The sequence below is a fragment of the Nannospalax galili genome, unplaced genomic scaffold, assembly GCF_000622305.1.
Source record: "Nannospalax galili isolate Female #2095 unplaced genomic scaffold, S.galili_v1.0 scaffold17, whole genome shotgun sequence".
Taxonomy (NCBI): Eukaryota; Metazoa; Chordata; class Mammalia; order Rodentia; family Spalacidae; genus Nannospalax; species Nannospalax galili.
Window position 1 is genome coordinate 4,753,045 of NW_008342276.1, and position 26,243 is coordinate 4,779,287.

At 40.1% G+C, this 26,243-nt stretch overlaps 1 protein-coding gene across 6 annotated transcripts in view; it reads right to left on the minus strand.

Moving 5' to 3' along the window:
- The window catches only part of Enpp2 (ectonucleotide pyrophosphatase/phosphodiesterase 2), a 123,675-nt gene that overhangs the window by 7,678 nt on the left and 89,754 nt on the right, over positions 1-26,243 (minus strand). For 2 of the 6 annotated variants that reach the window (XM_008837972.3, XM_008837973.1), the window contains exons 13-24: positions 25,897-26,022; positions 22,571-22,602; positions 21,761-21,888; positions 19,287-19,374; positions 19,046-19,133; positions 17,759-17,943; positions 15,280-15,331; positions 8,050-8,121; positions 6,731-6,867; positions 5,063-5,198; positions 3,834-3,911; positions 326-458 (exon numbers count right to left, since the gene is read on the minus strand). In XM_008837972.3, the coding sequence (XP_008836194.1) occupies positions 326-458; positions 3,834-3,911; positions 5,063-5,198; positions 6,731-6,867; positions 8,050-8,121; positions 15,280-15,331; positions 17,759-17,943; positions 19,046-19,133; positions 19,287-19,374; positions 21,761-21,888; positions 22,571-22,602; positions 25,897-26,022 (1,255 nt within the window). The remainder of the gene's footprint in view (positions 1-325; positions 459-3,833; positions 3,912-5,062; positions 5,199-6,730; positions 6,868-8,049; positions 8,122-15,279; positions 15,332-17,758; positions 17,944-19,045; positions 19,134-19,286; positions 19,375-21,760; positions 21,889-22,570; positions 22,603-25,896; positions 26,023-26,243) is intronic. The other 4 variants (XM_008837976.3, XM_008837977.1, XM_008837974.3 and 1 more) reach the window with 3 other exon arrangements.

The window sequence follows — 26,243 nt, forward strand, 5'->3', positions numbered from 1 at the left end:
AATAATGGAGATAAATAGAAATCACAACTTTCCATTGAAGAGTTGCTGAAGAATAAATAATAGTTTCAAAAATATTTTTGATATATTTCTCTACCATGGAAGGAAAAATTGTATCTATTTGCCACAAAATTCAAAATTCACTTCCAGCTACCAATACCACATTAAATCCAAGATCCAAAACAACTAAAGATTTTTAAAAATGAGATTCAATGGAAAAAATGCAAGGGTATGAAGTCTTTTCTAGCACACAAATATTTGAAAAAAACGTCCTCGAGTGATGCCTTAGAATTTTGGCATCACACAGGATTGGAAATGAGAAGCTCACTGTTTGATTTCATCCTCTGTGTCACGTAAGCCATCATAATTATAGTCAAAAACTGGTCCACTGATCACATTAACTCCATTTCTTTCTGAAGCATACTTCTTCACCAGAACCCTTTGGAAATAATTCCAGATACCTGTGCAAAGACAAACATCAATTTGTCATTAACAGAAACATTTGTTTCAGACAAACCCTCTGCAGGATGTATTCTACAAGTGCAGTGTCACGAGCCAAGAGCTGTTATGATTCATCAGAACCTGTTTCTGAAGCATGTTACCTATGTTTTTCACTATGAACTAGCAGAAGGAAAGATAAGAGCTTGGAGGCAGTGCTGGGGAAGCAGTCCGGAAACATGGTCCAGGAGGTCAGGGAAGGGTTCCCAGTAGAGGTTAATGAGCTGAGAACTGAAGACTGGATGAGCAGGTGTTCCCTAGGCAAAGATGTGGAGGCAGAACAAGTCAGATAGAGCAGTATAAGCAGAAGAGAAGTGTGGTGTTGCCAAGGAACTGAGAGCAAGGTCACCCTTTACCTTCTCCTTAATTAACTCCATCCATATGCCAGCCTTTAAGTTTGTCTTCAACCCTGATCTCCCTGTGGTGCTCTAGACAACTCCCCCCCCTGCCCGAATAATCTACCTGAATACTGAACATTACCCAAACAGAATTCTTTCTTTTCCTTCTCAGTCCTGCCTTGCCCTGGCCCTCTCCTTCATAGCTAATGGCTCTCGTAGTCATTCATGTCCTAGGTGCTATCCCTGATTTTCCTCCATACCCATATGAACAAACGGTGTCAGTACTGTTTCTGTCATTCCAGTCCCTGATTTGGGTACCTACTGCTTATACTCTGGCCTAACTACCATCCTTTAAGAACTACTACAAAAGACCATGTTCTCAGCTCCCTGTGGGAAGCACTTACTTCCCTGTAGCTATCTCGCTCCATGTGTGAATCCTTCTGCTCTACAAATCTGATTGTATCTACACACACACACACACACACACACACACACACACACACACACGGGGTGGCATGTTCACACAGTGTCTAGTTCTGATATTCTAGATGATTTCTTATTGTAATTAAAATAATAACTCAATTCCCATTCAGTGTTCCTTTCTGACCTCTATGGTTTCTGCTTTCTCTCACTTTCCTACTCAGGTACATGGCTTTCTCTCCTGGCCTCCAACTTTGCCAAACTTATCCCAGCCTAAGGGTTTGTATCTGCCCTTCCTTATATGCCTGGAAAATTCCTCCCCTGTGTAGTGTGGTTCCTCCTCTATTATTCAGTTCTCATTTTCAAGGACACCTGCTACAGACTTCTTGGCCACCCAGCTCCATTTTACATGACAGCCCACCAGAGAAGCATGAGAAGACTGGACTGGAAAAGAAGAAAGGCAAAAGCAGGGACTGAGCGAGGACAGGAAAGACCAGCAGGGAGCTGGTTCTCAAGAGTTAAACGCCAACTCATGATGCTCTGTTCTACACATGGACCGGGAGGCTCAGGCTGTTCCCACCACTTTTCTCCTCTTACTAAAAAATCTTGTTCATTTTTCTCCAGTACTTCTAATGCACTCCAGAGCTTTCTGATAGTCTACTCTGAATGAAAACAGCAGCGTAGCCCCCGGAGCCCAACCCTGAAGATTACTTACTTAGACTAAAGAAAGGATAGAGACAGCGAAAGAAAGAGCGAATGGTAACTTAAGCAGAGGAGAGGAGAGACCACCACAACAACAGTCCAAAGCCAAACCCACGGAAATGAGGTGCGTGAGAAACCATTCTCCCAGGGAGGACGACAGCAAGTTTTCTGTAAAAGGCCTTCTCTACATCAGCCTCAGGATGGTACCATGAGTTTCCTTTATTACTAGTTGGTCAAAAAGACTTCAATAAAGAATAAAGGAACCCAGAAAACCCCAATTTGGGGCAATTAAATGAAACTGTATTCTATCCTGTATTATGATAAATGTACCTATATGACTTTCTGAAAATGTTCTTTAAAACACAGACTTTAATTTTTTACTCTTAAGCAACACAGCCTTAGATCCAATCACTTCTTTGAATAAACCTTCATTTACTACCAGGATGTGGACTAAACATCTTTTTCTCTAAATTGTATGGGCTAGTTCACTATATCAAGTGAGTCTACCACTGTAGCTGACATAATTACTCATTCCTATTTTGAGACTCTAATTGAGCTCTGAGGGTCCTAGACAATAGCTCAATACTCCTCTACCAAGTAATTTAGCAAGAAGTACTTCCTTTTCCAACTGCCTTGTCAACATAAAGGACTGTTCACTGTAAATGAAGTAAAAAGTACAAGCTATGTAATTCTGATTTCTGGATGGATGGATGGATGGGTGAGTGGATGATAGAGAATATTTATAACAATAAATTTAAAAATAGATTATTTGGGTTATTAGTCAATTAACTCTGAAATTCACAAAAGCTTTAGAAGTCAGACAATAAACTTTCCTAAGTTTGGGGTCTAAGGACATGGCTCAGCTGGCAGAGTGTTTGCCTAGCACACACAGAGCTGTGGGCTTCCTTCTCAGTATCACATAAACTAGGTATGGTGGCACACAACTGCAATCCCAGCATGAGGCAAAGGCCAGAGGACTGGAAGTTCAAAGTTTTTCTCAACAAATTCAAGGCCAGTCAGGGCTACATGAAACCTAGTCTCTAGGGGAGGGGTGGCTGAGGATAAGGCTAAGTGATAGAATATTTGTCTACCATGTGTGAGGCCTTGAGTTCAGTGTTCAGTACTGGGAGAGGAAGGGGAATAACCTCTCAAGTTTCAAAAACCAAAGCATCAATGGTGTCTTTATGATCACATAGTGAGTAGTGAGGACTAGAACTTGGTTTTGAGGGCCATGGTTTATGGTTCTAATATAGTATGGCGCTAATACAGAATCACTATCATCCAAAAATACTTATCTAGTGAACAAATAGATTATATGTTCAAAGAAACTAAAATAACCACTTTCATAGCCATCTAACCATCTGAAATTAATACTCTCATAAGCTAGAGGACTCCTTAATCTCCTTCTGGGTTTTAGGCCAAAATTCAGAGCACATGAGCACCCTAAAGGAGAAAGGTGCCCCTTTCAAGTATCAGTTTTTGCTGACAAGGTCAGTAAAGAAACACAGATGTCAAGTGGCAAGTGACTTCTAAAATTCAGACAAGACTCAATCATGAAAATAACAGGCATCAAAACAGAAAGCACTGCAGATGAAAAGAAAACACGGGCTTGATTGAATTCAGCTTCCTCCACTTGTGCCCTGAGTCACTTCTCGTGACTTCAGTTTCTTAATTATGAATAAGGGTCAAACGACCCACCAGCTTCCCTCACAGGCAGGTCAGCCATAGAAAATTTACATGAAAGATCTTCCAAAAGTCTAAAAGCTAAACAATTGCAAACTATTATTATAATCAACATGGAGGTAGAAAGGGTAAGCGGTAAATTTAGAAATATTTATTTTCTTAAGTAACAGCTTATTAGGTAAATACTGGACTTACGTTTGAAGGCAGGATACATTGGAACCATGTTGGTTACAAGGAATGCATCATATTTAGCTTCTGGGGAAGAGCTCAGATCTAAACGTTAGGAAAATAAATAGTGCACATTGCTTACCAAAATCTACGTCAATCGAGAAAGTCTTGCAGACCAATCCAAAGAGCACATGGTGAACCCGTCTACCCTCTCATTTCACTCCTTACACGTTTCCCACTTCCCTCCCCCCCCAGCCACTTTTCTTTCCTCGAGAGCTCTCAGAAGTGTTTACAACCCTTGTCTTCCTACCTAGTTCTGGACTCTATCAATTCTTTGATTTCATTATTACAACTCAGACTCTTTAAAAATGTCATTAAGATAATGAGTCATAATTATTTTTTAGGAAATCACCTCTACGGGATTGCTCCACTAAATAGCCTCCCACCCATGCTCAGGAAAATGACTCATTAAACTCAGTGGACCACACACCAAAAGAAGACATGAAAAGCGAGGCCCTCCTTGCAAAGAAGGGCCCCAGCGGGAGAGGGAGGGGATGAAGGAGGGGAATGGGGAATACAGGATGACACTGTTTAAAACTCATTCTAGAAATGTATAAAACTGCCAAGCAAAGAGTGTATTGTCTGCATGTATGTATGTAAGTGTACCCGAGTCATGCATTGCCCACAGAAGTCAGAGAAGGACATCAGATTCCCTGGAACTAGAGTTTCAGAGTGTTGTTAGCTATCGTGTTGGTGCTGAGAATCGAACCCAGGTCTTCTGCAAGAGTAGCCAGTGCACTTAACTGCTGAGCCATCTCTCCAGGCCCAGAACTAATGCCTTAATGATTTATCATTTGACTTTTAGATTCTCATTTAACAATATGAAGAGGGAAGGTAAGTTTTCTCTGTACTTTAGATTTCTCCTAGCCAGCTGGATTTTTGAAAACTAGTCTTTTTTAGGCTCACTTTGGAAGAATCAGTCTCATAAGTTTTTCCTCATGCAGAGATCCTGAAACACTAAAATCGTAACCAGCAAGTTTCATACTCCAGAACCCAAAACCCACACAGACACACAGAGAGATTGACAGACCGAGACACAGCAGACACACAGAGAAATAGACACACACACAGAGAGAGAGAGAGAGAGAGAGAGAGAGAGAGAAAGACAAACACACACACACATGCATACACACTCATACATACATTCATACATACACGTACACAGAGTGATCAGAGCCTGGCACTCTGTAACTTACAGGGAGGAAAAAGGAATCCATAGGACATCTGCTTATCATTTTTGTAAGCCAGACAGTTCTGACTGAACCCTGGAGACACACGAACATCAGGACGAACACAGTTGGTCAAATGCTCTGGGATGCTGGAGACCTCGGCCTGCACAGGGAGTCAGAGACATTCAGTCATGCTATTGCAGAGATAGGGCCAAATGAATGACAGGGATACTGCTAGATTCTCTACTACAAGCAGCCTGAACCAAAACCCCATTCATAATCTGATATTCCAACTCATTTTAAAAAGTCCTTTGTTGTAAATACAGTAAGTCAATAATTTTCAAACTTTTTAACTTTTTAACAGAAGACTATTTTTATCAAAATTTAAATAATATATAAAACAGAACTACTACTATAGAAAAAAATTGCTTAAAAACTAGCAACCTGGCACGGCTTGGTGGCACACAGTTTTAATCTCAGCAGGCAGATCAGTGTGTGTTCCAGACCAGCCTGGTCTACTTAGCAAGTTCCAGATCAATCAGGGCTATATAGTAAAAGTCTGTCTCAAAACACAAATTATCTGGGCATAGCGGTGATGCTGTAACCCCATCACTCAAGAGGCAGAGTCAAAAAAATTGCCCACAAGTTCAAGGACAGCTTGGTTTACATAGCAAGTTCCAGGCTAGCTGGAGTTACCCAGCAAGACTCTGTCTCAAACATAAAACAGCCTCATGCTCTCTAGAATAGCAGACATGGGCTGGGGAGACAGCCCAGTCAGCAAAGCTCTGGTGAAACACGAGGACCTGAGTTCAGTCCCCAGAACCCAGGTAAAAAAACCAGGCCTGGTGGAGCACTCCTGCAATTCCAGTGTAGGGAGCAGAGACAGGAAGAACCTGGGGCTTGTTGGCCAGCCAGCCAGGACTACTTGGCTAGCTCCAAGCCTCTCACAGACCTTGTCTCAAAAAATAAGGTGAATGGTCACATTCCTGAGGAACAATGCCCAAGGTTGTCCTTCATTTATATTTGCAAATTAAAAACATACAATTACAAAATAAACTCCTAGTCTATATGTACATATCTCATCATCAAGCTGCAACTCCAACTAAACCTTTTATTAAAACACAAATAAGATGCTGATAGTGGGAAGGACACAGCAGGAGTGTATCTGAGGATCTTTCTACTTTCCACTAAATCTTGCTACTAACTGAAAACTGCTCCAAAGATTAATATCCATTAAAACAAGAAAACAAAACAAACCTTGATGTGTTCCAGAACTATTAAGCAAAATTTAAATGAAGTAAAAAAAATCTGAAAGAACACGGGTGCTCCCTTCAACACTTAACATACCACAATGGGACAATTAGAACACTGAGTAAAGACTAATTCAAAACATCGTACAAAAAAGCAAGCACAGGTGCTTGTCACCAAGCCCGAAGACTTCAGTTCAATCCTTGGAACCCATATGGTAGAAGGAGAGAACCAATCTTTGCAAACTGTCCTCTGACATCCATAGGCATGCCATGGTATGTATGTATGCACACACACATGCATGCACAAACACACAAAAGAAACCAATAGATAAAATCCTGCAATAGATGCAATGGGGGTTCTATTGTGAAAAATAAAGTAAAATTCTATTAACCAAAACAGTCATTCTATTAGATGAAGAGCATAAACCCCAATTTTCTTGATAACCTGTTTGGAAACAGTATACGATGTCCAGAGAGGCATTAAGAATATTTCACTGTAACCACTTTCAAAGTCAGTGTGATATAAGATATTATATCTAGTCCGATAAAGCACAGCAGGTCGTCCATACAGGAGATGTCTCTCTAGGAAAGGAAAAAAGCCAATATTTAGTGCATATTAAACTTTACCAAATGATAAATATTGGAAGAGTCAAGTTGTCTAAAGTTTGCTTCATTGCTTATTAATAAGACATCTACTTCTCCTTAATTTGGTCTAGTTAGTTTTCCTAATACTTCTGATCACCTAGCCAAGGGTCAAGGCTTATAGTTATCAAAACTCTCATGTAAATGCTATAGTTATTCACGGGCTTTTTTATTGTCAAAATTAAAGGTCCGTACAGAAAGGAAACATACAGTAAATTCTAAGATGATTCAGCTAAGTAGAAAGCCAATATGATTGGATTTTACACAATTAAATAATTTGACCCCTGAAGAGGTTTATCAGGTTAGCCAAGGATTCAATTAAGAAAGTTTCTCTTACTGTTATTTGAAAACTGCAAATACGCATTATTTTAGCCTAAAAAGTGAGTAGTAAGCAGTTTTGTCTTAGGTAGGGACTTAAAGGAACATGTATAGATAAAATAAGTGGGCATCCAAGAGGCCCCCCCAAATATAGAAGAGAACTCCAGAAATTACTGAAGAACTCACTTAAGACCCTGAATGCAGAGTTGAGCTTCTTCAAGGAAGAAATGTTGGAAGCCTTACTCCTTGAGAAAAAGAGATGGCAGTTCAGCATACAAACCTTGATTCCAACCCAGAGTAGAAGCCTGGATCTCAGCTTGCCTACTTTGCATAGGCCCCTACAGTCCCAAATATTTAGAGATTGAGGCTTAGGGATTTCATAATTCCCTAAGTGATTTAGAATAAAAACTGCTTTTACTATCATTTTTTTTTTTGTTAGAGAAAATCAATTCTGGCAAGCACTTATTAAATTATGTATACATGTTGCTTTAATTAAAGTGTTACCCTTCTATGTAAGTAATGGAGAAAATCGTTCACACAATGCTCAGCAAACCCTCCCAAGTAGGACGGCTGATTTGCGGCTGAGTAGACATGCTCTTACAACACAGGCAACTTCTGGGTAGTCTGCCTTCCTGACTTGAAGCCTTCTGCCAAACTGGAGGACCCACCCCGCAAAGTCAAAACATAACATAATGATATTAAATAAGCGAAATCTAATAAACAAATTAAAAGCCAGCAAATCTTAGCAGTAACACTTGGGAGCAGTAAACCAACCCAGACTTTCCTTCCAAATTCAAATCAAACCTTTTCTAGGTTCAAAATTTCCATTAACGTATTCCTTTTCACTTTTGCTGCCTTTGAGTTTCCTGGTTTCAGCTGGAAGCAGAAGCATCAAGATTCTTTGAGAAGCTTTTCTCCTCTTATCGTTTAAGTCTTAAAGCTTATCAAGCAAATTCCTCCAAACTCAGACTGAAGTCTGTCCCCTCACTCTGTTCCATTATGAAGAAAGCAAAAATGGCTGGGTGTGGTGGTGCACCCCAACACTCGGGAGACAGAGGCAGGTGGAGCTCTGTGAGATGAAGGCCAGCCTGGTCTATATATCAAGTTCCAACCCTGCTGGGGTTATAGGGAGACTCTGTCTCAAAAAAAAAAAAAAAAGACAGCAAAAGAGCAGCCATTTTATATATGTGACATCCTGACATCCCTCCTTAGAGCAGTCACTAAACAACAGTTCACATGAGGTACAGTCTCTGGTTCCTTCTTTTTCTAAGTCTCCTCATTTCTTGGCATTTTCCAACATAGCTGTCTTTTCTTCAAGGGCTGGTTTGTGTACAATCTTACTCATGACTGTTGTAAACAAGTCTGTATGATACACGTGATTTATTTTCTTTCTGCCAGTGATAACTCCTCCAGTCTTCTTAATCAATCCTGACACTTATTGTGTGTTTGTGCAATGGATGCATATATCTCCATGTGTGTGCATGTGTGTGTGCTTGTACGTGGAGGCAGATATCTTCCTTTGTCACTTCCACTTTATTGTCTGATACAGAGTCTCTCCCTGAACCTGAAGCTCACTGATTCGGCTCGACTGGCTGGCCAGCAAGCCCCAGGGATATGCCTGTCTCTGCTTCCCATGCGCTGAGATTACAGGCGTATTCTGCCATGCCCACCATCTTACATGGGTGCTGGGGATCTAAATGCCAGTCCTCATGCTTGTGAGGCAAGCACAACTGAGCCATCTCCCCCAGTCCCAATCCTGTCCCTTAGTTCCCTCCATACTCCTTCATTAACCATTTACTAAAAGCCTTCTTCATGCCAAGTCTTGGGCTGCAGAACAGAGATACTGAACAAAGATGGCTTAGAGCTCTTACCCTCAGAGCTCACATGGGAATGATTAGCGTGACATATGTAACTAGCATGCAGCCCGGGCTGTACTGTCGCTAGTATCTATGTGGTGTGGTGGTATTGCAGAGGATGAAACATGTTGCACATGAGTATGAGATGGCACGCGCATACAAAGCTAAGCAAGGGTGACCTACATGGCACTTTACAGTTGTTGCCCTTGCATAATTGTTCATACTCAAAAGTGCCTAACAAACAATACGGTCACCGAATTCAGTTCTAACGGAAGAGATACAAGAAGGGAGAAGAGGCAGGACATCCGACATGCCTCCCCAGTGAAGTCCCTCCTTTATTCTTCCTGCTCTGTACACGGAGACGGAGTTTGCCTCAGAAATCTGGGCTTCAGAGCTTCAAGCTACTGACAGACTGTAGTTTTCAGAAGTCAGCTGGAGAACAAATATATCATTCTCTGATTTCCTTTTTTTCAATTGTTATTGAGCTTAAGAAAAAAAATATAATGGTTTTAACAAACTACTAAAACTCCAATCAAAATCCCTAATTGTCTTTTTCGACGTCTACCTAGTTTTTCTTAAAGCCTAGTAATTTGTGCCAGAAAGAAGAACAGTCATCTTGGAAGTCAGAAGCACACATTTCAAAATTCAGAATTCAAATCTAGATTTTACTTCTTCAGTTTTATCAAAGAATCACAGGTTCAGTCGCAACCTAACTCTGCGAGTCTCTGAGGTTTTGAGTGAACCACACATTGAATTTCTGTTTAACAAAATGCTCCTACTCAGACCACAAATGGTCCTTGGCTCTCAGTCTTCACACGTGCTAAGATATTCATCTCAACATCAGCCCACAAACTCTGCTTTTGCAACATGTTCTTACAATTTCATTTTTATTGTTCCCTATTTTGACTTTATTTTAATAGAGCGTGTTGATATTTAAAAATGTTTACTTTTCAAATGTCTTTAAATTTTTTCACTGATACAATTGTATGTACTTAATGAGACCCAGCATGATATTCTAATTCCTGTATAAAGTGTTTAATGATCAGATCAACATAATTGGTATATAGTTATCACCTCAAACATTTATGATTTCTTTATTTCTTCTCTACTGGTCTATGATGAAATATAAAATTAATTAATTTTTGCCAACCATATGACACCACTGTGTGTAGAAACTTAGAAGTACTTGCTCCTGTACAAGAGTACCTTAGCACCCATTACCCATTCTCTCTCCTGTGATTTCCTTCATGTGTGAGGGGGGGTAGGAGTGTTGTATGTGTGCATGTGTTCCTGTGTGTGAGTATGTGCATGTGTGTGTGTCTATGTGTATACATGCATATGGAGGCCAGACGTTTATATCAGATATCTCTCTCTATCACAGACAGGGTCTCACACTGATCCTGGAGTTTTCTGATTGGCTAAATTAGCTGGCTACTGAGCACCAGAGATCTGCCTGTCTCTGTCTCCCCCACACTGGGGTTATAGAAGCGTAGCAGACCTGGCTTTTTACGTGGTGCTGGGTATCCAAACTCAGGCCCTCATTCTTGCCGTGATGGGCACTTCGCCAACCACACCATCTCCCCAGACCCATCCTGTGATTTCTTGAAGTGGACTGGCATAGTCCATGTCTTCCCAGGCTGGGTTCCCATTCCACAGAGTTCCAGACACAGCCTTCCTTCCACACCCAAGCTCCCTGTTTACAGTAGTGTCTGGCATTTTAGCATATGCCAAAGTTCTCCTCCAGATACCACATTTGGCAAAATACCTTGAGACAAATCTTTTTAAGTGGTGTGGACTTCCCCAGAACTTACTCTTTTTGTCTTCCAAAGTTTGGTCATGCAGACTTGAGTTTGTGTTTCTTTTCCCTCCTCTGCTTCCTGATTCATACTCCCGCAGATTGACTTGGAGTCACATGAAAATCCTTCTTCCTTTTTGTTTTCTTAAGCATTCACTCCCACAATAACATGTCCTTAAACTTTGCCACAAAATTTCTACAAAAAAGCCTTTCCTTTTCCTGTGCCTTCTGTCCTTTGCTTTACAAGTACCCATTATCATTCACCGCCATTTCAACCTCCTTTGGGAACTGATTCTGTGCTATTTGTGCCTTGTGCTCTCCGCTTTGGCCATTAAAACACTATGCTGTAATTCATCTGTTTGCTAAATCTTGCAACAGAAGAGTAACTTTATGAGGACACGGATTTAAACTATATTATTCACCAGTATATCCTCCATCTCCAGTGATGCCAATCACATATATAGAAAATACATATATTTGGTAACTGGTTACTGACAAATTTTTTTAAAATAGTGGGTTTCTACATTTGACCTGCCTAATATAATCCTGAGAGATAGATTGGGCTGATCAGGATCACTTACATTTTCTAGTGAAGGTTTTGCACAAGATAATTCAGGTGTGCAACACACCTAAACTCTAGGGTCCAACTTCCGGATTGTTACTCTTCTCCCTTGTCTTCTGAATAATCTCCAGTTAGATACTGTCTGCTGTGTTTCTAAAAATGGATGTGTTCAAATGAATGGGGCAACTAGTCTTGGGTATAAGTTCTGTGTGAACAATGTCTACACAGGTAACACTAGAAAACACTAATGAGGGGGCTAAAAAGGTGGCTCAGGGGTTAAGAAAGTGTACTGCTCTTACAGAGGACCTGACTGAGTTCAGTCCTCAGAATTCACATTGGGAGGCTCACAACTTAGCTCCAGGTAATCTGATGCCTCTTCCTTCTGAGGGCACCAGAAGTCATGTACACACACACACACACACACAATTTAAAAAATAATAAAAGTAGAAAAGAGAACCCTAATGAGAATGCGTTTGTATCAAAGCATCAGCTGTACTCTGATATGTACTGCAATTCTCTCTTAGCAACCCTCGAGAAGTTTTTCCAGAGAATACATCAGCTTAAGCCAAATCTCATCTCAGCTCTTTTTAGCTCTGTAACTCTACAACTTAACCCCCCTAATGCCTTCAATCTCTTAAAAAATGTTACATTTGGGGAGCAACAAAAGCTGTAAAGCACCAAGTTCAGTCTTTACCCAAAGCAGCTATGGTTACAGGTGTAGTGGTTTAGTAAAGGGTCCAAGCTCTACTTTGATTTCAGCGAAGAATACTGATAGGTAAGGGTTATTAAAATGTAGTATTTATCATCAGCATCTTGAATCCTACTATAAATCACAAACAATTATAGTATGTATTGATAACTTTCCAAGTGTTTTCCAAAACACATAGAGACATCTATACAAAAAAAAAGGTATTGTCTCCCCTTTTTTAGGAAAACAAACATCTTCCAAAAAAAAACAAAAATGAGAAGCATTTCAGGATTCAAACTTTCAGAAATTTCCTGACAATATTCAAGACTCTTCTTTAAAGTTAGCAAGAATTTCTGAGTTGGGGCTGGAGAGATGGTTCAGTGGTTAAGAGCACTGACTGCTCTTGCAGGGGATCAGGTTTGATTCCCAGCACCCACATGGTGGCTAACAATAGTCCATAACTCCAGTTCCAGGGGAATCCAATGCCCTCTTCTGACCTCTGTGGGCATTGCACCACACAGGTGCATCTACATACATGCAGACAATATTCATACACATAAAATTAAAAAAAAATATTAAAAAACTAATTACTGAGTCATTTTTTTACTATCTAAATTAAATTCCTCTCGTGTATAAAGTAGTGTACATGCACAGGTATTGAGATGACTTTAGGTTGTTTTCATTCAAAGATGGCAATGCTAGAATTAAAAAATGAAAAACATTTTGTAGCAATATAGACACAGAAAAAGACTAAGGGAAAAGCAAATACTGTAATTATTCCTCTTTGTATTATTATTCAGAATTGCCCATGAAGAGAGGGTCTAAATCTCCCATGTCATCCATTCCTTCAGCCACTGACTCAGTGTCACAAGAAAATGACTTTTCATCACACAGCAAGTCTGCCATGAACTAAGCTGTCCTGCCACACCTTCTCCACCATGATGGACTGAAATCTGAAACCATGAGCCAGAATACATCTTTCCTACCTTAAACTGCATCTGACAGGCGTTCTTCACAATGACCCAAATTAAGTAATCTAGATGCCATGATTTCACCCTAATATGTTATGCTGTCATTTTGAAGCCATAGGTTAAAAAACTACCCGTGTTATGGCTGTCTTAGAGAAGCCAGAGCCAACTCTAGCTAAGCACTCAACAAAAGACAAATGAGTACATATGGTTTGTCTCCGCAAAAACACACAAACCGTAAACTCTGTGATAGAAAACAGTCCTTCGGTGATACATATAAGATACTTATGTTCAACTCTGAGCCAAATGGCATAAAACCACCATCACTGACCTAGACTCTTCTAGCCCTGACAGTCACAAATTCACCAAGACAATGCCTCTTATTATCATGCTTGGAGGTCTGATACCACTGCCTGTGCTTGTGCTGGGTTATGGGGCCGACTTTGTCATGAGAGCTCAAGGCCACCACCGACAAACTAAATGCAGAAGCTTTTTTATGAAAATATTTTAGGACCAAGAACACCCAGAGTTTGAATCAGCAAAAAACATCAGAAAGTTATCATCATGAACAATCCAGCAGTGACTTTAAGAGGAGGACCATCTCAGAACTATTGCTTTGGTTTGGTGAGTGGCTTTTGGAATCATGAGACTCCCTAACCCTTGCCCCTGGCAGCTTGCATCCCTTTTTTAAAAGCCTATAATGACACTACAGTATGCTAGAGGTTAGATGCCAAACTTTCAAATCACTTGTAGAGTTTGTGGGGGATATGTAGAGCTTGCACCAACAAAGTCTTATCTGTAAAACTACACTATCCAAATACATGCCAAAGAGACTGTGTGTTCTATGATCAAAGGGAAAGGGGGTGGGTGGTGATGCAGAAAAGGAAGAAAAAGGAAGATGAAGATCTTTTGTAGAAAGGGGAAACAAGTCAAGTAAATAAAATCTGCAGCTGCTTTCCTCAACCTCTGCTTAATCAGATTGGAAAGCACACATGGTAAACAGGACCATATGGAAGCTCATAGCTCAAGTGATGGCCTTGGGAGGATTTGACTCTGAGCATCTTTACTATAAGATATGCAACTGCTGTGCTCAGGTTCTGTCTGCTTCTTGAATGCATTCCCTTGCTGTCTCAGAAAGCTATCCTATCTACTGTAGTAGAGCAATCTCTCCACTCTCTCCTCTTTTCTTTTAGTCTTCTAGAATTCAAAATCAGACAGAAGAATTTACATGATAGAGTCTATTATTGTTCCTGATTATTTTATGTCCTAACCTATGGCCATGTAACTTATAGGACAAGGAAGGAATAAACTTGTCTAGAGCCTTGGTATCATGTGTTTGGCCTTGCCTAATGAACTCTGAGTAGAAGTGGCATATCACTTGATCAAAGCAGAACTTCCCAGTTCCAGTACTCAGTTCTGCATGCTACCATAAGCATGGCATGTCCAAGACAGGGGAGACTCTTGCACCTAGATTTCACATTAAGTGTTGCAGGGCTCACAGAGCCTACATTCAGCACACTAAATGTAAGCAAGATGTGTGTCATTCTTTCCTGGTAGAAATCACTAAGATTCTCGGGCTGTTCTTTTTGTTTGTTTTGTGATGGTTTTGTTGGTGGTGGTAGTGGTGGTGTTACCATACCATAAGATCCCAAAATTTAACTAACACATGCTTGTTATTTTTGTTTGTAAAATAGAGGGAAACAAGTCAGGGCTCAAGATGATTCTGTGTGTGAAGAGGGAGTTCTGATTTCTTCTGGGCATCACTCTCCATTACAACATATGCACTGATTCTTCAGACAACTGAGTTTTGAAATAAGAACTAGCAGCTAATATTTATCACTGTAACTACAATTCCCTTTACCTAAGCTCCCATTAGCACCTTAACTTATGACCCATCAGATAACCAATGGATTTGTGTCTTTTTCAGAGTTTAAAGCTATTTAAAAAAATGAAAAAAACTAATAAAATTTTCCCATTATACAACTGACATCTTGTATTCATATAATTAATCAATATCCTTTGCCAAATAGATATAAAAATCACTTTGCAATATAAATAAAAATTGTTTAGAAATGTTGGGCTGACCCTATGAAGTGAAAAAGAAGTTTTTGGTTTTTAAAAACTAGAAGTAAAAACATCTCACTAGTTTTTGAAATAGCCCTTACCTTCTGTAGAATCTTTGGTATGAAGGCGTTTATTGAGTTCATCCAATTTGTTCTTCAAATGTAACAACCAGGAAGAAAAAAAGAAAGCAAATCAGAAGTGTGTTTTTTAAAAAATATTTTATTTATTATTTTTATTTTATGTGTATGAGTGTGTTGTCTGCATGTATGTGAGCGCACCCGTGTCATGCAATGCTACAGAGGTCAGAAGAGGGCTTCGGATTCCCCTGGAACTAGAGTTAAGGACAGCTCATAGCCACCATGTGGGTACTGGGAATCGAACCCGGGTCCTCTGCAAGAGAAGTTAGTGCTCTTAACTGCTCAGCCGTCTCTCCAGCCCTTTTTTTCCTCTACCCTTCTTTGTATTTAGTGTCTTACTAAATTCTAAAGAAAATTCTGAAGTCTTTCACTTTGGTAAGTTCTTCTGGGGAACTGCTATTTTATCTCAATGTAGCATTCTAAGCTCTACCTCTGGTACATTCGTTAATCTCTCCATGGCTCTGTTTCCTTCCCTTAAAGTCATGCATAATCACAGTAACTCCCCAGGTTGACAATAATGACTATTTGGGCACATACCTGTAAATTAGCTACTGTAGTGCCTGAGAATTTCAGATTAATCCCTGAGTACGCCAAAATGACTCTCCAAACCAGTGTATGAAATTTCTTTCTCCAAAGCTAAAAAATAATGACTCAATAATTTTGGAAAGTAATGACAGAGCAACTCTGAAAAGCCATTGCTCAACAACTCTAGGCACCACTATATGTCCTGAAGACCCTCAAGCATCTGAGTAGGAAACCCCATTTACACCAATGTCTCTTGAATAACTGTTTGTAAGAGCTAATGTTTGAAAATTACCAAGTAAAATAAATAAAAACAATATGGTCTATTTATATGTTAAATGTAACTACTAGCATTAAAAGTAAGTGAACTAAAAGTTCATGTACTAATATACATAAATGTATATCAGAAACAATGGAGAATCAAATAATTACAGGGTTCAGAAACTAGAATAGCATCCACATAAAAATTTAAATTATGCAAAATTGCATCATAGGTAATTTTGGAGACATGTTAAAGATAGTCCATATATTATTTAAGAGCTATGTATAAGGAAAGTAAAAATACAGCGCCAGACCTGAGACCCACACACACTTCTAGGAGCCCAATTAATTCTGCTTAGAAGTAAAAGGTTTTTGTTTTAAGAAAATAAAGACAGGATTTATATAGATTCTTCTAAAATTATATTTGGCGTCCACTTGACAAAAGAACTTCCTATTGAATTTGGCAGCCAGATACCTCCAGCGGAGCTCTGAGCATTGCCTGCCTTTAACTCATTAGTCTTCCTAGGCTTTGTCAAGCAAAAGAGAGGAAAGAGATAAATATGGGTGCAGGAGGAAGAGTGAAATGAACTGCACTTAGTCTAGAGTCTCCCAATCTGTGGCTTCTGGGCCCACAGGAATTCTGGGAGGGAAATGGTGGTAAGGGAAGGAGACTTGGCAGCAGGGGAATTATTGTCCATTTTTCTGAGGCCTAATAGAAAGTTCACATTTTAGTTATAATTAAATGTCATATAGTATATCCTTGCTCTGGGCTGGCATCATACCAACTCACTGCAGAAACATTGGCTAATTTCTGCTAATAGAAGCACTGGTTGGCAGCTATAAAAAATCTCAATATAAAAATTGAATAAGCAAATTATTGCTTCATACTTTTGTGTGTTTGATATTCAAAAACTGTCCCAAAAGGTTACAGTGGGTTGTGTATGTTTGCGACAACATCCATCCATGCTGTACCTTCCCCACCCTGTTCTGTGTCCTAGGAAGCTGAGCTCTGGGAACAGTACGAATAAACTTGCCCTCTGGCTTCCTGTTAGGCTTCACCAATGGGAGACATAGTGGAATAGAGGTGAGAGAGACAAGGGTATTAGCCTACCAAGTCACAGAGTTTGGACTGTATTCATCTACCAAACACAATGGTCTCCCTCTCCCTCTCCCCCTTTTCTCCCCCCCTAGTAACTTTCTCTCTGGCTTGACTTTTCAGGCTTTACAAGGTATTCTGCTAACCCCAGAGCATTGACTTCCATCCACCCTTCCCAGCTTTTGCAAACAATTCTCTCATTAAGTGTGATTTTTTTTTTTAAAGTGCCTTTCAGAGCCATTTTGGCATAGCCACCTGTTATCTCTCAAGACCATGAATAATTGATAATGCATGATTTTTAAAAGAGAATGATTGGGACTGCGAATCCACAGAGCAGCCATTTTGCCTTTCACTCTCCACACCTGTTGTGGCCCACACATGGCTTACTAAATTTAAATTTAAAACAATTAGATAAACATTTTAGTCCCTTTGTCGTATCAGCCACTGACTCTACTTTGGACAGCAGAGTTAGAAATCATTTCCACTATCACAGAAAGTTCTACTGGACAACGCTGTTATACACCCAACAAACTTCTACGTGACAAACATAAAGATTATTTCTACCTTTGGTTCTACCTTATCATCACATGTGCAGCCCAGATCAAAATCAGACTGGAGGTACATAATCCCTGGGTAACTGGGTCTGGTGACTTCCTCTGGCACGGTTGGCCTAAAGGTATTTGTACGCAATAGGTGATTCAAACTTCCATGAGTGCCGTTATTAGGAGCTGGTTTCAATCCTAGGAGATCTGATGAAAAGAAAGAAAAGAATGCAGATGTTTCTTATATGTTCCTTGCCAAGATATGGTAAGAATCAAACCCTTTCACCTTCCAAGAGTCTCTTAAAGTTGGACACAAATCACAATTGGATAAAACTCAATGTACATGTTACGCATTCCCTTTGTATCTTCTGGACGATTCTGACCTTATGATGCTTTGCCACCACCTCCTAAAAGAGCACTGTTCTTTTCTGACCATGAGTAGAGACAGACATTCCCAGAAACTCAGAGTGGAGGAATAGAGCTTATTCTGCTATTGCCTTGAGGTGACAGTTATAACTCAGGAACTATTTGTGTCAGTATCATTGCCTTCCTGCCCTTCTCTGAGACTTCTTAAACCCAAATTTTGAAATAAGACTTATAATCAATAAATAACCATAGCCTGGCCTCTAATGCACTCCACAAAAGTGTGGGGACAAGAGGAGGCTTTGGCCATGTGCCTCGGTGGCCACTGAGAGATGAACAGGCTGATTTCATAGCAAAGTGAATGGTTGCCAAGTGGGCATACAGTGACTTGCCTAAGCTGAGAGGCAGGACAGTGGAGAGCTAGTGGCCAAGCTGGGAAAAGAACCCAGGAGACCCGACTTGTAGACTCCCCCTCTAACCACCAGACTGGCACTCCCTTGCTAAATAGGAAAAGTTGTCCTCATTCAGCAACGAGAAGCTCAAGGAAGAAAAATAATTAGGAGCACATAAATAGCTGGCTGGGGTGCAAGCTGGCAAAGTTTTTCACTGGACTGCAACATGAGAGAGAGGTGGGAGAAAGTTCTGCGTGGAACTCTTGCTTCATCAGGTCTCTGACCAACGGTGTCAAACTGTAATGTTATGTTGGATCAACCAAAGGCTGCCAACAGCAACACTATGAAAACTCCCTATTAGTCAACTGTTGAAGGGACACAAAGAAGCCTTAGAAAGGGGTGGCATTCTGTCCTTTGAACCATTAGGCAAGTTACAATACTTTTTTGCAGGGAGAGAAGGTCTTAGACATAGACATCGGGTTTCTTTCTCTAACAGTGAGGAAGTTCACTGACTGAATATCGTTCCATCAGTTTTGATTGAACAAGTGACTTACCGCACATAACATTGTAAAGTTCAATGTTTTCAAATGGAGGTACTTTAGTCCTGTACTTAAATGTTGGGCCATAACCTACAAAAACCGTCTTCCAAAAGAAAAGAAAAGAGACACAGTTAACATTCCTGACAGCCACTTGCAGACCTTCCTCTCATGTCTGAAAACCATCAGCTTCACTCACCCCACCCTTCCCTCCCGAGAACCACAAAATTACAGCTTAAGTTTGGATTTGTGAACACACCTGCATGCTGTTGACCTTGTTATCAAAGCCATGGTCCCCCTGGAAAAAACATTTTCCTGATGGCTTCTTATAAACATCCAAAGGTTTCCTACATTGAAATAATTTTGTGATCAGTAAGAGTTCCTTCTCAAATCACAATGATAAAAAGCCAGTTTCAAAGCACAGAGGATTCCTAAGAAGGGGCTTCTGAAGGCCTGTTGTCTATTTTAATTGCATCACTCCCACGGCCATAACAGATAACAAGCCCCTTCTGTTGGTGTCTCCAAGTGTCACTGCTTTGACAATCACCCCAGGACAAATAGGAAGTTTTGAAAAGAAGTCAGGGTGCCCTCTTTGTGCCTTCTGCTTACACTGAGCAGGACATTTGTTGCAGACAATACTCTCCCTGCTACGTGCTCCACTGACTCCAAGACTGTAAGATTCCAGACACTGGTACCATGTCTTCCTACTTCCCTTTACCCTCCCCAGGCTCCGTCCAGGCATTTTCAGATACATGATGTCGAATCAATTCATGGAGATCTATATTCTATAGAAGCGTTTGTATGCAAACTTGTCTATAAATATAATACACCCAGAATCAATGCAGTGGTCAACCTAACACCAACCATGTCATAGCTAGTAAAAGCCTGGCCTTGCCAGACAACATCTCTATTTACAAACAAGAAATAGAAACATTCCTTTCAAGACATTAAGATCATTAACCTTTTGTGACCTAGAGGTTTTATGGCTTTCTTCCCCCCTCCAAAAAGTTGATGTCTATTAATATAAACATTATATATGTGCATGTAGGGGGCATATCAGTAAAACACAGTGCTTGGGGGAAAAAATCTAATGAGTGAGTTTCCACTCAAGAATAACTTTGGGCATGTGTGTATAATACACGTGTGTACAATAAATCAATAGTGCAAGAGTTAATTTAAAAGATTTATTGCCTGGCTTTGATCCACATTAATTTGATCAACTGTTGTCATCTTTCACTTAATTTCTGCTCAACTCAAACTTTCTTCATAACTACTGGCCAATTGCATCAACTTCCCTCTGTATGCCAAGGTACCACAGACTAAAGGTCCTGCAGAGGATGGCATCAGCCAAGCTATGTTAGCCATATCTCTGCAATGTCTCTATGTGATTCCTATCTATCCTACATGGTTCTAATCACTTCTAGCCTTAATGTACCTGTTTTCACAATCCCACATATCTAACTCTACTTGAACCCTTTAAAGTTAGAATATTTACACCTCACACATGTCTAATGTTTCTTATTGTTACAAAATTCCTAGAAGACTAGTATTTCTCATCATCTTCCTATGCTATAAACTATTGCCTAGCTAAAATACATGCCATAGTTAGTTACTCAGTCACTGTTACAAGCATATTTATCACACTTGTTTTAAGGAAAAGCTGGAGTAGGAGTGAGTAGAACACATCACCTTAGGGCCTGTATGAAAATGATTAAATCTAGCCGGGTATAGTGGTGCACGCCTTTAATCCCAGCACTCGGGAAGCAGAGGCAGGCATATCTCTGTGAGTTCAAGGCCAGCCTGGTCTACATAGTGAGTTCCCGGACAGCTGGGACTATAGGAAGACCCTGTCTCAAAAAGACGAAGAAAAAAGAAAGAAAGAAAGAAAGAAAGGAAGGAAGGAAGGAAGGAAGGAAGGAAGGAAGGAAGGAAGGAAGGAAAAAAGGAAAATTATGAAATCTAGGGCTGAAGAAGTAGCTCAGCTCACTTGCTGTTCCTCCAGAGGACCTGAGTTTAGCTCCAAGCACCCACATCAGACAGCTCACAACCACCTGTAACTACAGCTCCAGCGGCTCCTATGTTCTCTTTTGACTTTCGTGGGCACTCACACATATGTGGCATACACACACACACACACACACACACACACACACATAAATAAAAATAGATCTTAAAAAAAAAGAAAATGATTAAATCTTTAGTGATTTAGTCTTTCAAAAGCGGCACAGCCCCCAAGACATGTTCTACAGCAGATTCCAAAGCAAAAGTGAGTCTCTTTAATGTAGGGGAGTCTTCTATAGTTCAAAAAATCGTGAGCATCAGTTATGCTTTGAATAATATAGACATGGCCACAGTAACAGAAGTTTAAGTGTTAACAGTCCCTGAAACCTTCTACAAACACTGATACAGACAATCATGTCAATCAAGTCCACGCTGGCCCAGTGTGCTCGAACAAGATTACAGTTATAGCTTGACCTGCTCAAGTGATAAAAATAGAGGCTGGAATGTCTTCAGAAATAAAACACATGCTCAGAGATGTACCAAGAACCTAAAAAGACCCAGAACTAGAGATCTGCTTCCTCCATAGTCATTGCTTATCCAGTCCACAAAAATCATTGCAAATGGTGAGGTTTCCAGGCATGATTTCTCTTAATGCTGACCAAGAACCTTATAGAATTTCCAGGTACTAAAGAGGTGGTTGTAAAGACAACAGAGACAGTATCTCCAAGTTACCTTGCAACATGCCATCTGCGGTCCACCAATAAATGGATATCTTCGATTCTCCTGTTGTTAGCATAGTGCAAACGTTTGGGAAGGTGCTGTTTCATATAAGGCTTAAAGTGCTGATCTGGCTTTTTACACTGAAATACAAATAAATATTGGTCTTTTGGAGGAATTTTTTAAAAAGTCCTACACAGTCTGTCCCTTGAAAGTTCAAGGCAGTGTTAAGCCCAATTCGTGAATAAATGGAATTTGCTAACCTATTAAATAATGCCTTCTGAAAACAAATAGGTTCTAAAGGAGTTAGGTAGCTTTGGAAATGAGTTGTAGGCCATCAGAGGTGGACATTTTAAGATAAATTCCTCACTCAAGTCCGTGACAGAGAGCAGTTCAAAATGCAAGGTTTTCCCCAACTGCTTCAAGTCAAAGGGTGGGAGATGGGGAGAAAAGAGAAGGGCGGATATATGCAGGTCTGTCTGGTGATATACTCAAGTGCTTTGAAGTCTGGATGCTGGATGGGAGAAGCTGAAGGTGGTGGACAGATCTGCTTCAGAGAAAGTAAAGAGTTGATTAATCTTGAATGAATACTGCTCAGCTTAATGGATGGAACATAATCTCAATTTGTATCATTGCCAAGATCATCGGGGAGTCTACAGTTGACCATAGGCCAGAAGTTTTGAAAGCTCTATGGGGAAACAAATATACAAGATGACAGATCTGCGAGAAAAATGTTCCTAACTGCCCACAGGGAAGGCAAACACGGGGAGGTGAGCATGTGGAAGCTGCATTGAGGGCAGGGACCTGATGGCTTGCAACACTTACCGTGAGATTAGCAATAATGGCTTTAGGGTCATCTGTGTAGAGAGAGGGAGAAAGATTTCAAAACACATGACGATAACCACAGACAGAAGTGATTTTTGCAACAAGAGACTTAATTCTTCCACTCATTTAATGTGTTGTCTTAGGCACATATTTAATTGGGTGTCAGTGTTTAGTATTTCAGTAATGGAGAGTCAACCAAATAAGTAGAACAAACTGCCCTGCAGGATTCAGGCTCCTCTTCTGAAAGGAAATTCTTCCTCCCATAGCACCAAGATACTTACTGCTTAGTAACTTGTCTCAAGTTGTCCCAAAGGATTCCTGTGGAGCATGGACTTGAGTTTATTTGTAATCTGATGTCAGGAACTAAACTCATCACCTGGCAGGGGGGGGGTGTCTTTTGCTATAGCTTTTCACTTATTTACAATTCTTTGAAACAAGTCACCATCCACAGTAAGATGAGTCTGCTAACGCACTGCTATGCTTTTAAAGCAAGTTTGTTTCTTTCTGGTGCTATCACTAATCATCTAGGTGAACCTTCCTTTCCAGCCACAAGCTCACATGTGTGTATTGCTTTGTTTTTTACTACCAGCAGACAAATGCTATTTCAGTCAACACTCCGAACTAGCATAAAGCAAACTGTACAAATGATGGCTGTGTAGACACAGGATCATATTGTCTCAAGGTCCCCCTTTGAGGGAACTGTGGGGAGAAAGAGGAGATTGTAAGTTGTATTTTGTTTTGTTTTCAAAGAAAAAAAATTGCTTCAGTATGTCATTATAGAGTCAGCAGAAAAGGAAAGCAGCATTCAGAAGAAACACCAGGGTCCCAGTGCAGTCCTCCCGGGACAGAACCTTGAGTGGGGTGGGCCCTGTCTACATCATTTGCTGTTGTAATCCCCAGGGCTTGGTGAGTAGTAAACACTCAATAAATATCTATTCATAAACACTAATAAACATTTGTTTACATTTGTGGAAAAAGCAGGTTGCTTTAGAGTATACACATACGCACACCAAAAACTTTTCTTTAGAAACTTGGTTCTAAAGCTCTGGAATCCAAAGCTAAAATACAAATTTCATTCTACTCAAGTTGAAGTTAAGTTTTAATAGTTTCATTTAATGGAAAGTAAGTAAGTGATAATGATAACAACAAAGATGAGCCCAAATTGAATCCATGCTGTGTGCTGTCTTCTCTCTGGTCATTCAAAACAATGCTGGCAGGCAGGAGCTATTAGAATTCTCACTCAGACAAGTAGTTTTTGAAGGCGAGAGTGCGTACTTTCTGGGGAACCCCATGCAATCCCGCTAAGAAAACCACACACTGGACCTCTATATTCTTTAGTCTCATGAATCATGGTCTTCAAAAAGGATCAAATAGAGTAAGGTCATGTCCTTTGATCATTTAGAGAAATAAACAGCCTGGGGCAATCTCATCAGCTACATCCCACAGAATTCCTAGGAAATATCTAATGCATCTGTTTGAGACACCAGTCCTTCAAGTCTGAAATTCTCATCATTTCATGCTACCAGACCCACTTTGAATGAGGAAACAGTGAAAAAGAATCAGCAAATTGGGGCCAACCACATGGTTCAGAGTATCAAGGTACTTGTCACCAAGTCTGACAACCTGAGTTTCATTCCTAGGGCCTACATGGTATAAGGAGAAAAAACTGACTTTCACAAAGTGTCCTCTAACCTTCACCTACGGTTGGTGACACCCGATGGACTCTGTGGCACACAAACACAATAAATAAATGTAATTTGAAAAAGTTTTAAAATCAGTAAATCAGGGTTCAAATCCCAGCTCTGCTACTTCCTGTCACCTGTTCTACCAGCTTCTTCAACCCCCATCTGGCCCTTAACTTCTACTTTCTATAGAGACTAGTAATACAGATCACATAGAGCTATTGGAATGATCAAATAAGACTGCATGCATATTTGGCTAAAATCATCATAAAACCAAAACATCATTGTCATCGTCGACATACAGCTTTGACTATAGTCTAAACATAATCTAAATCATGTTTACATAATCTCTCATTTGTCTTCCCCCCACAACCTGTACATGGGGCAACTGTGTGTTGGAGCAATTTGTCCAGCTTCTTGATGAGAACCTGTCAGAGCTGGGATGTGACCAGAAGCATGCAGCCACCATTTGTAGCCTTCCCTGCCCACTCCACTGCCTCTTCTAAAATGAACGTAAAGCACAAAGCACCTCATTATTGTGGTTATGATTTCACAGACCCACCCCAACAAAACTTTGCTTTTCTTCAGTTTCCCCGTTACATTTACTGATGTCAGAAGTACATTTGAAATAAAAGATAAATAAGTGAATTCTTGCATAAGCCTACAAAGGCAAATGCTAAGATAAAGAGGTGCCATTTATAAAGACACATCCAGCCCAAGGGAGCAAAGGTATGAAGCCACAAAGGACAGGAGAGGACATAGGAAAAAGGAGGAAACACCAATATTTTGTTGATTTCACAATATTGACCTTGGAACGTGTCCCATTTGTGTTGATTCGGGAACATAACTGAGGAAAAAGTTAAATTTCCAAAGTTCTGAGTTTGGTGTTAAGGGTTAGAATTCAGAAGGTTGAAACTTCTTGAAGGGATTCATTTCATTTTTAATGTAGCACATAGAAAGTAAAACTATGCATACGACATATACTTACATGAAAATGTCCTCATGTAACATAATACCATATGCATGAACATGTACATTGAATTCAAAAGAGAAACTATGTACTTTTCAAAGTCTAGATGACAGCACCAACAAGAGGTTCATGTCAATGACATCTTATAACTTGAGCATGCTGAATTTGAAAAAGCCAGACTCAAAATTTTTCTAGTTCCTTTTTAAATTTTGACTCTTTCAGAAAAGTTGACAATCTCTAAGGTCTTTATACCCTCACAAAGAGAAAGAGCCCCCTTAAACAAGGCACTTGGAACTTGGAGGGTACAAGGGTAATTCTGTAAGACCTGTGTGAGACTCTAGCTTCACCAAAGGGACCAGCCTGACCCTGATGTTGAAAAAGTCCTCCTTTATAAACAGTAGTTCATGATTGTAAACATGCTTCAAATTAAACGCTCGTGATAAAAACAAGAGCGAATGTTTGCTTCGTGCTACTCTATGCCAGGAACCACTGTAAACAATACATACAGTTTATTTCCAAAATAGCTCTCTGAGATAGCCAGTCTTTTGTCATCCTTGTTTCTCAGATAAGAAAACTGAGTCTCTAGTAGGATTTTTTTTGTGTGTGCAAATATTCTTACTTCTTTCATTGAATCATTAGCTGAACCACTTAATATTTTAAAAGAACCAACTTACATTTAGGATTATTGCTAAATTTGGATCGAATTCTTCCTAGCGTTCCAGGCACTAAAGTGATATCATCCACATTAGTCAGGTAGTTGCTCAGGAACTCAGTTCTGTCACATGTTACATCTTCCATTCCTACGGAGAAGGGGAAACACACACAGATATTGTCAGGAAATATTAAAATTAAAATCCTGATGCTGGAGAGACGGCTTAACGGTTAAGAATACTGGCTGCCTTCCAGAGGACTTGGGTTAACTTTCCAGCACAAACATGGTGGCTAACAACTGTCCTTAACTCCAGTTCCAGGGGATGTGAAGCCCTCTTCTGGCCCCTGTAAGTTTGCATGTACATGGTAC